The sequence below is a fragment of the Haliotis rubra genome, unplaced genomic scaffold, assembly GCF_003918875.1.
Source record: "Haliotis rubra isolate DU_JTF1 unplaced genomic scaffold, ASM391887v1 Scf659, whole genome shotgun sequence".
Classification (NCBI taxonomy): domain Eukaryota; kingdom Metazoa; phylum Mollusca; class Gastropoda; order Lepetellida; family Haliotidae; genus Haliotis; species Haliotis rubra.
In genome coordinates this window covers 284,237-297,130 of record NW_025767367.1, presented here as the reverse complement: position 1 = coordinate 297,130, position 12,894 = coordinate 284,237, and the positions used below count along the sequence as shown (strand labels likewise).

The window sequence follows — 12,894 nt, the reverse complement described above, 5'->3', positions numbered from 1 at the left end:
CTCATGGTATTGATCTCTGGATTAGCTCATAGTATTGATCTCTGGTATTATCTCATAGTATTGATCTCTGGTTAACTCATGGTATTGATCTCTGGTTAACTCATAGTATTGATCTCTGGTTAACTCATGTATTGATCTCTGGTTAACTCATGAGTATTGATCTCTGGTTAACTCATAGTATTGATCTCTGGTTAACTCATAGTATTGATCTCTGGTTAACTCATAGTATTGATCTCTGGTTAACTCATAGTATTGATCTCTGGTTAACTCATAGTATTGATCTCTGGTTAACTCATAGTATTGATCTCTGGATAACTCATAGTATTGATCTCTGGTTAACTCATAGTATTGTTGATCTCTGGTTAACTCATAGTATTGATCTCTGGTTAACTCATAGTATTGATCTCTGGATAACTCATAGTATTGATCTCTGGTTAACTCATAGTATTGATCTCTGGTTAACTCATAGTATTGATCTCTGGTTAACTCATAGTATTGATCTCTGGTTAACTCATAGTATTGATCTCTGGTTAGTATTGATCTCTGGTTAACTCATAGTATTGATCTCTGGTTAGCTCATAGTATTGATCTCTGGTTAACTCATAGTATTGATCTCTGGATAACTCATAGTATTGATCTCTGGTTAACTCATAGTATTGATCTCTGGTTAACTCATAGTATTGATCTAACTCACTCATAGTATTGATCTGGATCTGATCTCTGGTTAACTCATAGTATTGATCTCTGGTTAACTCATAGTATTGATCTCTGGTTAACTCATAGTATTGATCTCTGGATAACTCATAGTGATTGATCTCCTGGATCTCTTAACTCATAGTATTGATCTCTGGTTAACTCATAGTATTGATCTCTGGTTAACTCATAGTATTGATCTCTGGATAACTCATAGTATTGATCTCTGGATAACTCATAGTATTGATCTCTGGTTAACTCGTAGTATTGATCTCTGGATAACTCATAGTATTGATCTCTGGTTAACTCATAGTATTGATCTCTGGTTAACTCATGTTAACTCATAGTATTGATCTCTGGTTAACTCATAGTATTGATCTCTGGTTAACTCATAGTATTGATCTCTGGATAACTCATAGTATTATTGATCTCTGGTTAACTCATGAGTATTGATCTCTGGTTAACTCATAGTATTGATCTCTGGATCTCTGGTTAACTCATAGTATTGATCTCTGGATCACTCATGAGTATTGATCTCTGGTTAACTCATATCTGGTATTGATCTCTGGTTAACTCATAGTATTGATCTCTGGATAACTCATAGTATTGATCTCTGGTTAACTCATAGTATTGATCTCTGGATAACTCATAGTATTGATCTCTGGTTAACTCATAGTATTGATCTCTGGTTAACTCATAGTATTGATCTCTGGATAACTCATAGTATTGATCTCTGGTTAACTCATAGTATTGATCTCTGGTTAACTCATAGTATTGATCTCTGATAACTCATAGTATTGATCTCTGCTAACTCATAGTATTGATCTCTGGTTAACTCATAGTATTGATCCCTGGATAACTCATAGTATTGATCTCTGGATAACTCATAGTATTGATCTCTGGTTAACTTATAGCATTGATCTCTGGTTAACTCATAGTATTGATCTCTGGTTCACTCAGAGTATTGATCTCTGGTTAACTCATAGTATTGATCTCTGGTTAGTATTGATCTCTGGATAACTCATAGTATTGATCTCTGGTTAGTATGATCTCTGGATAACTCATAGTATTGATCTCTGGATAACTCATAGTATTGATCTCTGGTTAACTTATAGTATAGATCTCTGGTTAAGTCATAGCATTGATGTAAGGTTAACTCACAGTATTGATATAAGGTTAACTCTCTGTATTGATACAAGGTTAACTCGCTGTATTGATATACGATTAACCTAACAGTATTGATACAAGGTCACCTCACAGTATTGATATAAGGTTAAGTCGCAGTATTGATGTACGGTTAACTCACAGTATTGATATACGGGTAACTCACAGTATTGATACAAAGTTAACTCACAGTATTGATACAAGGTTAACTCACAGTATTGATACAAGGTTAACTCACAGTACTGATTCAAGGTTAAGTCACAGTTTTGATATAAGGTTAACTCATAGTATTGATATACGGGTAACTCCCAGTATTGATATAAGGTTAAGTCACAGTATTGATATACGGTTAACTCACAGTATTGATATAAGGTTAACTCACAGTAATGATATACGGGTAACTCACAGTATTGATGTAAGGTTACCTCACAGTACTGCTATAAGGTTAACTCACAGTATTGATATAGGTTAACTCACGTGGACTCCCACCAGGACAGGGCGGATGTTTTGCTGTATTGTAGCATGTTCAGTTATCTCTGTACCTATATTTTTTATATTTTTCCTGTTTTTCGCTGTTTTTTCTGGACATGCTCCGTGTACTTGAAAGACTAAATAACCAGCAAGATGAAAGTTCTTAACATTTTTTCAAGTGCATACGATGTTCCATCAAAAGAACAATGTCTCTTCGAGGACGGGCCTGTAGTCTCCCCGAGTCACACCTGAAGTCGTGGAACCTGAAGTCGTCGATACCTTTCTGCATCTAGCTGGAAATATCTAGTTAGGAGCCTTCCACAGGTGAGGCATACACATACGCCTTATTGTGAGTCTACCTTTTGCCGTACAGGATAAGAAGTTCCTATTTTCGAAACCCACCCTGAATGTGTTTGGATATAATATTGTTGTCGATGGTCTCAGGAGTGTTCTCTATTTCTATTGAAATTGTATAGAACTACTAGGCATATCTGTAATGTTTAACTGTATATATGCTACAAACAAAAAGTATGGGAACACCCAAAAATTTGATAGTCATATAACCTAAACGTGGTGAGGTCATTTATACTCTAAGATAAATCCAATGTTTGGTGTGCTTAATGCGCACTATAAACAACATGTTGGAACATGCAGAGAAGCAACTGATTCAATATCCGTCGCGTTTGAGTGAAATGAAACATTGTTAAAAACAGCGAAAAACAAGGGTGCTGAGAAACACCAACACCATGTTTGATTTCAAAGCCCATACACAACAGCCTAGTGCATGTGGAAGTCGTGAGAGGCGACTAATGGGATCGGGTGGTCAGGCTCGCTGACTTGGTTGACACATGTCATCGCTTCCCAATTGCGTAGACTGATGCTCATGCTGTTGATCACTGGATTGTCTGGTCCAGACTCGATTATTTACAAACCGCCGCCATATAGGTTGAATATTGCTCAGTGCAGCGTTAAACAACAAACCAACTAGCCATTAGGTTTTTTAAGCAGTTTGAGATTATAAAATGATTTGTTGTCAACCACCAATATGATTCAGCAGCATGTGGTATTACCATTTGATAACGATTCATAAACGAACTCTGGTTTAAGCAGAGATGCCTTATGAATATGGGAGGATTCTGTCTCTTCAATTATTAGTACCGCTTTCCTGAGTCTTCAGTTTGATTATCCCGGCTTTTTAATATTTTAGGTGCGCCTCTGTAAGGTGTGCTGTTCGTATCCTTGTGTTGACTATCAATAACTGTATCGGGTTGTATCGGGTGTGACAGCTTCAGCCGGTATGAATTTGTCACTGTCTTCACTGGGCCAGTTAGATAGTCTGTGTACTTATTGTCCTTGCTGTAGTTGGTCATTAATATGTGTTGTATACCTGTTTTGTTACAGCTGCGGGTTAACGCTGAGGGAATTATCTTTCTCAGCTTCGTGTCGACAAAATGTTAGGACAATGCCGTCAATGATGATGGTCAAAGTATACATATGGGCCTTGTCCTTAGCGAACAGCCATAAATGAAAAATCAACATTATTATCTCATTAATATGAATGTTGTATTTATGGATACAAAGCAGAATATGTACACGCCTTGTTGTACGTAAAATATGTACTCATGATATAATCAGAATTGTACAGACGACTCTGTTTTCCAGCAGACATTTTTCTATGAATGTGGAGAGGGTGTTGTCTTTTGTATTTACGTACAAGTGGATATTGGGATCGAGATTCACGGTCCCCAATTTGAGACAAGCTTTGGTTTTAAGTCTAAATCTTAAAAGTTAAGACAAATGTGGACTAAAGTTACTTTCCTGATCCCGGAACCTGGAATGTTTCAATCTATCACAGTCTCATCTGTTCTCAATGCCCGAACGTGGGACAAGGTATGTTTTCAATAATTTAATGTTTATATATACACTCTTAACAAGAAATTGTATTCATTGAAAGGTCAACATTCTCATGCCACCTCCAGCAACCGCTCCAAGGACAGTCTTAGCCGTGTCCGCAATCCAGCTGAACACTGACCGGAAGCCGTCTCGGAGCTTGAGACGCAACCCTCTGTTGACGCACTGTGACGTCACCTCGTCGTTGTTGATGGACACAACATATTTGTTGGACTGACTTCCGGAGTAGAATTTGACAGTGAGGTATCTCCCATAGACCTCCATACTGGCGTTCCTCCACACCCACTCGGGCTCCCCGCCTAACACGGAGTAGCAGCACTGTAGCACTTTCCGGTCCACGCCGAGCAGGCGGTGCTGGTTCTTTTGGATGAAGTTAGAGATGTCAGAACAATCAATGTAAGGGTCACAGTCCACAGCCTGAAAACGATTTCATATTAATCTTTGGGGGTTAAATAATAAACGAAAGCAAGTCTTTCACCAGACTCACAGGATCGTGACAATATAATAGTGACATACAGTTAAGCTTGTAAGAAAGGTACGATACTTTATGGATAAAAACTATCTTGTCATTCATCAACTTCTAAATATCAATCAAACAGAGTTAAGCTTGGACAATCTGTTTGGACCTAAACCTTCAACATACATATGAACTCAGTGTCTCATCTGCGAAAATACCTGCCAGTCTTTTAGATTGAAAGGAGGGGTGAAAAGGCTGGACCAGACAATCCAATGATTACACCACGACTAGACATTGCCAGACAGTAGCTGACCGAAAGAGCACTGATAACACAACACAGGAGGTCGTTACACCCTCGTCCTAGCGTTGATACACTATAAAATGGTGGTCAGGACATATGCTCGATACAGAAATCCTAACATTGGAGCAACAACCAGGGAACATTCTGTTTAGCAGCACCTTCAGCAAGAATAGCTCTCTATTATGACTCGGATCCAAGTACCAATGCACGTATTAATATGGCTTTCGTAAAAGTTATTCAGGCGTTAACGAATCTTGGCACGGGTACTACCGTGTAGTCAAAAGAGAGTAACTCTTGACAATTATCAATATGTTCAAACGTGATCAATGTCACAGCCTTTTGCTTCTGGTTCAAGGAACATAATCCCACGGACAGAGGCCTTGACAGCGCGTCTACTGGTGGATGTTACAAGTCAACAATCAGAATTATCTGGGCCCTGTAATCAGTAGTCATTATCCTGGGGCTCGATCAGCCAAGCGACACTTGAACAGAAGACAACTGTTATATTCGTTTGTGCTAATAGTACAGTAGAATCTGTCAAATCCAAACTCTTTGTAAACCGGTTTCTCCATAATCCGGACTACTCTCTGAGTCCCGGCAAAATTATTCTTAATTCGCCATTAAAGCTTGCTTTATAATCCGGATTCTCTCAATTACGGATTACGGACTAAAATAACAGTTCCGACAATCAACTTGCTATGAGAACAATGCTTTGTAATCCCGACGTAGCTGACTAAAATACAAGTCCTTTGAATAAACATCTTCTGTTGGGGTCTTAATCGCGACCAGCACAGACCACAAGACAACTAGCAGTTACCGTTCTAATACAGATTTTATTGACCCCTGATGTAGGAACCTGTATATAGACCATCAGGACCATCTGGAGACGGTGTCGTGGATGTTGTGACACCTTGCTTTACTGTAGTGATATGGACGTAAACGATAGTAAATGTGTACTTACCGCAGACACCATGTCATCGTCATCGTCCTGCAAACACAAAAGATTATAGTATTTATAAAGTGAAATCATGACTTCTAGACGTGATCTCCATAACTATATATAGTATAATATATAGCGTGGGGGCTCTCTCATGCTTAGCAAGCACTTCAAAGTGTATTCGATAACCCATTGTAATAAAATCTGTAATGTTATCAGTAATGCTATCAGTAATGCTATCAGTAACATTATCAGTAATGTTATCAGTAATGTTATCAGTAATGATAATATGAGCCTCTTACTGTTTTGGTGCACACATAAATTTTCCAGGTCAGATTTGAAAACTATGAAACTGTTTCCACAATCCCAAGAAATATCTGCTTGAAGAAGACACCAATGTAGACACCCGGTGTCGTCAACCACTCGATAGTGTTGCAAACCACATGTTTATCACACAGTCCGAACGTACAATTGATTCCGAGATATCCTATTATTTTTTAATGGGATTTAATTTTGCATACAATTTCATCCAATCCAGACAAGACATTATTCCAGAGTCATCCCTGAATATACACTGATGTGGCTGGGGAAATGCGAAGGTTGAGGAAATGCGAAGCTAGAAACAGGTTTTTGTCAGCAAAACAACGGATGAAGTGTTATGGGCTAAGATACTGCGCTCCACCGGTGGTAGGCTTCAATCGATGACACCGTTTATAAACACTGGGACATTGTCCGCACCTCATACGTAATTACTTCTAGACTAATTAAACATGAAACATAGATTAGGCCCCAGTAGGGAAGTGTTGATTAAATGACAAGATCTCCCTTAGTCTTTCATTAAGTGTTTTAAACACTGTTAACAGGCCGCCATGGTAGTTGTTCCACTGCATGGTGTCAGGCTGTACATACATTATGTATACATTTGATTAGGGATACAACATACTCGGTAAAAATTCGAAATGTTGTTTTTAGATTTATGGTGGACATATCCAGATTTAACACATCAGTGTCTGATGCAGTTCCCTGTTCTGACCACTTGTGTCCGTGGTGTTTTCTAACTTGATTGATTTGCCATTGTATGTGTTTATGAGGGTGACACAGGGTGGTATCGAACGTCGAACAGTTGTCATCACTATCTGATACCGATTAATCAACACATTACTATGATATTGGAGGAACCGTACAATAGATTTTAGCAGTCATATCTTCTGATTGTGGAAATGAGTTTTGTTTCAGCAAGTTGACCCTTGCAGGATATAAAACGATATAATCCATTCATATATTCTGTTATTTAAAACAACACATTTCGTTTCAACACATTGCTACGCCTGAATCAGACAGTATTTTTAGAACTGTCTAGCTTGATACGTACATTCTTCATTAAATAACATGCATGAATCAGTTAGTACTATACCAAAGAATAGATGAATATTTTAATAATGGAGAAGTATTGTTTTTTCAACTGAACTGTATCGTTAATCATAGGTTTTGTTTCATAAATGCATGTGCATATATAAGATTGCAATAATCCAGTCAGGTCCAAATTGGAACCACGTGGTACGATCCTTATACTTACATACAACGGGAAGGACTTGCTTGACCTCTGAAAAGACACAATGACATTTACAATCTTGTGCATGTCTCACGTCAGACGAAGTAGTCGCTCAGACAACACTGTTTGACATCTGGAGACATGGACGTGAGTTACTCACATGGTTACCCTCATGTTTATCAAATACTGAGTGAGTATGGTTTTACGCCGCTTTTAGCAATATTCCAGCCATATCACGGCGGCGCGGGGGGAGCGGTATGGGGTGGGGGCACCAGAATACAATTAAACACTTGATATGAGGTTAATACGGCCCGAAAAACTTAACAGTCATTAAGACTCGGTTTTAAATGTGAAAATATCCAGGGCAAGCCTTAAATATGCGTATCAACTGTTGAAATGTTTATGCATGATAAAAGTCCTTCAATTGTTGAAATACTTAAACAAAGATACATTAAGGCTGACACAATCAGTATGAGCTTCACACATTGTACCCATGTGGTGATTCGAACCCGGTTCTTCGGCGTGACAAGCAAACGCTTTAACCACCCCATCGTCATCTATTTATCAAATGCTTCCATGGCGCCTCTGTAGGAGATTGCCTGTTTGTACAGTGAACACAACAAATGTTCATATGCACGAGGCGATTATGTTATAATGTATGCTTCTTCTGTAATTCGAGATTTGATAAAATGACAGACAGTGATTTCTTCTCTCTTGATACCATTTCTTACTGGTAATGAATCTCCGCTATAGCTGAATACAATGAGGTCTCCTTACACATGTCGGGTTGAAGTCACGCCGTGTATCTGTCATCAGCTTAAGTGACTAGGGCAGAAATATTGCGGAACAAATAAGTCAACTAAATACCTTCGGGTGGCTGTGTAGTAGAGCGGTTACTGACTTCGGTCAATGCAGAGGTTTCAATTACTACTCTTACAATGTAAAAACCTCAGGGCAGTTTCATAATTAGTCACTTGTTCATATTGACCTCAGGGAGTTTCATAATTAACCACTTGAACACATTGACAGAGGGGATTGATGCACGTGGTTCATTTAGCCCAGGGAGCGTTGTGCACAAGCACTTACACACATTGACCTTAGGGAGTTTTTTGCATGTGAACACATCTTCACTCAGGGAGTTTCATGCATTTGAACACATCTTGCTCAGGGAGTTTCATGCATGTGAACACATCTCCACTCAGGGAGTTCCATGCATTTGAACACATCTCGCACAGGGAGTGTCATGCATGTGAACAGATCTCGCTCATGGCGTTCCATACAAAGTATGTCACCAGTCGTTTTCAGGATCAAAGACATATTGGTTAATCATAAGTAGTATCACCTGTACGTTTACAGAGCCCCTTAGTTGTCGTTATTCGTGGAATCAAATCCTATATAAATTGTCACTAACGTCTTTTCCCCCTTGTTACTGACACAACCAGGGTTCAGTGAAGACAAACGCTCACCAGTACTGGCTGTATGATATACAACTGGGAGTTAGATTCCACACAATGTTTCAAACCCATTTTATCCCGGTAAAGCTGGTAAATTGGCGTATGAGCGGCGTATTCCAAATACGTTGTACAAGGCATGTCTTCTACCATTTGATTACCAAGTATTCAGAATAGATTCAGAAATATAGGAGTACACTGCTCAGTTGTTTGTACACGCTGGAGGTGAGGTGAGGTGAGGTGAGGTGAGGTGAGGTGAGGTGAGGTGAGGTGAGGTGAGGTGAGGTGAGGGAGGTGAGGTGAGGGAGGTGAGGTGAGGTGAAATTCGGTTTAACGTCGTGCTTAAGAATATTTCGCTCATATGACGACGTGCATGCGTGTGTTAAGCTGGTTTTAGAGTGCTAGCCCACTGAGATACCATGCCGCAGTGAAGCATGAATACCCCACTCAGACACATTATACTGACCAGTCCTTGTTGTACCCATTAATGCCGAGCGCCAGGCAGGGACCAACAAGTACCATATTTTAACGTGTTTTGGTATGACGCGGCCGGGGATGGAACCCGCGACCTTCCGCTCTCCGGGCGGACGCTCTAACCTCTACACCACGGAGGCGGTCCGTACACGCTGGAAGGTAAGAGCTATAGGACAAGACGGTAAAACAGATAGATACTATAAAGGCACTTACACTGAACATGCTTGTGTGTTATCTCGTGTATGTAAAACGCCTTAAATGTTCTGAGTTGAAAATACTACCCAGGACACTCCTAAAAAACCCAGTCTGTAGAACTACGCAGTATCCCTGTAGACCATTGGGGAGTCACGTGATTGGAAGTATCGATGGCATGGTAAAACCCATCCGACATACCAGCACAGAGGCTGGACAGGGAAACCACCTTCATTACGTTCTAGCGGAGTCAACATGGGCAACACGGTACGTGAACATTTATATTGTCTCACCACATATGTCATAAACACACCAAGCTCCTATAGTGAAACAACAACGAGTAGTTATGACTGTTTTTCGTGGTGCCACATCTTCGTTACAGAGTAAGTTCTTCACGCATCAGCACACGCATGACAATGTACACCCGAGACATTCGTGGAATTCAGCGTGGATCGATATTTGTTTACACGAAACGTATTCTGGAGCAGGTATTACGTTTCAAGGTCGGGCGACAGAGCGTTGACCGCAACAAAAACAATCCACGCCTCAACGCACATCGCTGTTGTTGCAGAGACTTAGGCAATACAAGTCCCTGAGGTAGTTCTTCGTCGAATTCTAACTAAATGTGGAAAATTGTCACTTGTCCTGCGGTAGTTTAGTCGAGTTGGAGTCTCTGGAGGCTTCTGTGATTCCTGAAATTCACAAATGTTAATGAACTACTTCTTGGACCAATCATTCTACTTCCTGTTCACTGGCGTAGGATTTGTCTATTTCATAAGCCGCTCCTCTCATTGGTTCATAAATTTGTCAAGAGTCCTGAAACACTGATATAAGAGCGGGGTTAATCGCGAGGAACATGAAACACGCACGACTATTGTGGAATTACTGCATAGTATTTATAAATCTTATAACGAGAATCAGTTTCTGTTGGTGGGATTCCATTTATGAACAACTAAAGAATCATTTTTAGCAGATAGTTTAAGAACATTAGCTTGTTTTGCAATAAGATAAACACTTGGTGTTCATATATGAACATATACCCTATATATGTATAACGAATGACATAAGCGTTTCAATTACTGTTCATTAATTGTTCGCATCATTCAGTAGAAACAAAATACTTGAAACATTTACAAAATTGTGAGTACAAAACCTACAGTTAGATTTGGACATGAACATGACGTCGCATAAATAAACAATGGATTTGGTCAAATTAAAGCTTATTGTCAAACTGTCAAACAGCTAAGAAACACGTTTGACAACTGAAGTCGCTCTGTCTCCATTGTAGGGCTATGTTAACTTCAGACTGGATCCAGTAACTGGTAAACTATTGACCAAATATTACATACAGGCAACGTAAGTCGTAGGTCGTTTCTGTTTTGTCTCAGTTCTTGTTCATGTCGGGGCGGTAGGGTAGCCTAATGGTTAAGGCGTTGGCTCGTCACGCCGAAGACCCGGGTTCGATTCCCCACATGGGCACAATGTGTGAAGCCTATTTCTGGTGTCCCCCGTTGTGATATTGCTGGAATATTGATAAAAGCCACGTAAAACCCAACTCACTCACTCACACTTGTTCATGTCCAGGTGAAGTACTGTATGGCTGACGTACCAGGTGTGTCTTGGCTTGGAGCCACTATTTCCTTCACGTGTCTGTTGTGGGGGCGCCTCATGGTTAAGCCTTCGCTCAGAGGTCCGAGTTCGATTCTAGATTGGTGGACAATGTAGGCAGTTCTCTGGCATCATGCTAAAAGCCACACAAAAGTGTATGCTGGATTGCATTAATTATTGCCAAGTTAACAAACGCATGAAAACATGTCACAGGTGATGACATTCTATAATACAAAAATCGAAATCGATATATTAATGTACTCAAATTCAAACTGTTTATTGGCAATTCTTACTGAAATATCCTTTCCGATGTTTCCTCTGATTCATTCTATGATGTGATGAATACAGAGTGTCCTGTGTTTCCTCAGGTAATGAACCCGTGAAGGTCCGAGTTAGAATTGACCTTCAGTAACCCATGCTTGTCATAAGAGGCGACTAACAGGATCGGTGGTCAGGCTCGCTGACTTGGTTGGCACGTGTTGTCGTATCCCAATTGCGCAGATCGATGCTCATCTGTTGATCACGCGATTATTTACAGACCGCCGCCATATAGCTCAAATATTGCTGAGTGTGAGGTTAAACAAGCCAATGAAACAACCAACCCCAGGTTAGGATTATCAGTGACACATGTAAACGTTTCCTCAGTGATATAACACAAATACAGCAATGAGTTACATCACACTCAATCTTCTTAATAAACCATCTCTTTTCTAGACTGGACGCAGCGACAAGATGGCAGCTCACAAACCGTCGGTTTTGGTACGTTCCACTCCATAAGACGTATTCTAGCCTGGATATGATTAACGCATGGTTGAATATGTAATTTATATTAGTAGCTGTTAAAGTGCAGTGTGAATCTTAGCAAAGTGTAATTATTTTGCGTGCATCGTTAAATTAAGTTTCCGTTGAAGTATACTGAGCCATCTCTGTTTCTATCTGCTGCTCCTCCTTGAGCTGCTCCTGTGTATATTGCCGGCTTCAGCAGGAACTGGAAAACAACAACTATGGATGTGTATTTCCTGTTCCAGCTTGAAGTAGAGGAAGTCAACAAGAGGACACTGGGGAAACTGATCATCAAGACTGTTGGCCACGAGGGTACTGAGACGGATGAAGAGGGGACGTATCTCCGGCGACAGATACAAGTCTGCATCTCAAGTCTGGAACATCACCATTCTGCCTTGTGGAAGAACGCGAGGGTGTCGTTCTACGGCCTACAGGGTCATGAGTACGTCATACAGTCCGGCGGCGGTCGTCATCGGTTTGTGGTCTTCCTGGACGCCAAAGACGAAGTTACTCTGACTAAACTAAAATAGGACGTTTTTTAAGAATGCGAAATGCTGATTATTCATGTGTACACTTCTTTAAATACAGTCTTGTTGTTTCAGTAAGTATGGTATTTGTTTAGTCGCGTCATGTCTCTATTAGCTATTGAGAAGACAGTGGTTTGAGTGCCTTACCCGACAAGTGGATGTATGTCATGTAAGCGACGTAAAGAGATTAGAATTTGTTACTTCTGTGAAAGACGAAACTGACTTGAAGTGAACGACCATTTTCTTTGCTGGATACAAGGATATATGTGTATCCATCTGGAAGGTATTTCGGTCGCGAAGTTAAGTCTGTGTTGCTGGTGGGGCACTGACTGCCCAGAAGGTCTGCAGTTCGCATATTTCCTACAAAAAAGGT

The 12,894-nt window shown here is 40.2% G+C and overlaps 2 protein-coding genes across 2 annotated transcripts; one reads left to right on the top strand and one right to left on the bottom strand.

The window, feature by feature from the left end:
* Positions 1–3,903: 3,903 nt before the first annotated feature.
* On the bottom strand, positions 3,904–9,711 carry LOC124257340. Its single transcript, XM_046691376.1, has 4 exons — positions 9,625–9,711; positions 7,511–7,537; positions 5,959–5,985; positions 3,904–4,656 (listed from the first exon to the last, which is right to left on the bottom strand). Exons 1-4 carry the CDS (start codon positions 9,631–9,633, stop codon positions 4,273–4,275), a joined length of 447 nt encoding a protein of 148 aa, XP_046547332.1. The 5' UTR covers positions 9,634–9,711; the 3' UTR covers positions 3,904–4,272.
* A 54-nt stretch (positions 9,712–9,765) lies between these two features.
* Positions 9,766–12,595, top strand: LOC124257341. Its single transcript, XM_046691379.1, has 3 exons — positions 9,766–9,870; positions 11,926–11,970; positions 12,240–12,595. The coding sequence occupies exons 1-3, from the start codon at positions 9,859–9,861 to the stop codon at positions 12,522–12,524; spliced, it is 342 nt and encodes a 113-aa protein (XP_046547335.1). The 5' UTR covers positions 9,766–9,858; the 3' UTR covers positions 12,525–12,595.
* Positions 12,596–12,894: the final 299 nt, after the last annotated feature.

Bases quoted from the DNA above. Each gene is read 5' to 3' on its own strand.
- LOC124257340 (XM_046691376.1), bottom strand. The intron at 5,986-7,510 runs GTAAGTATAAGG...TTGTGTTTGCAG, and splicing joins GCAAGTCCTTCCCGTTGTAT to GACGATGACGATGACATGGT. The intron at 4,657-5,958 runs GTAAGTACACAT...AATCGTTTTCAG, and splicing joins ACGATGACATGGTGTCTGCG to GCTGTGGACTGTGACCCTTA.
- LOC124257341 (XM_046691379.1), top strand. The intron at 11,971-12,239 runs GTACGTTCCACT...TTCCTGTTCCAG, and splicing joins CTCACAAACCGTCGGTTTTG to CTTGAAGTAGAGGAAGTCAA.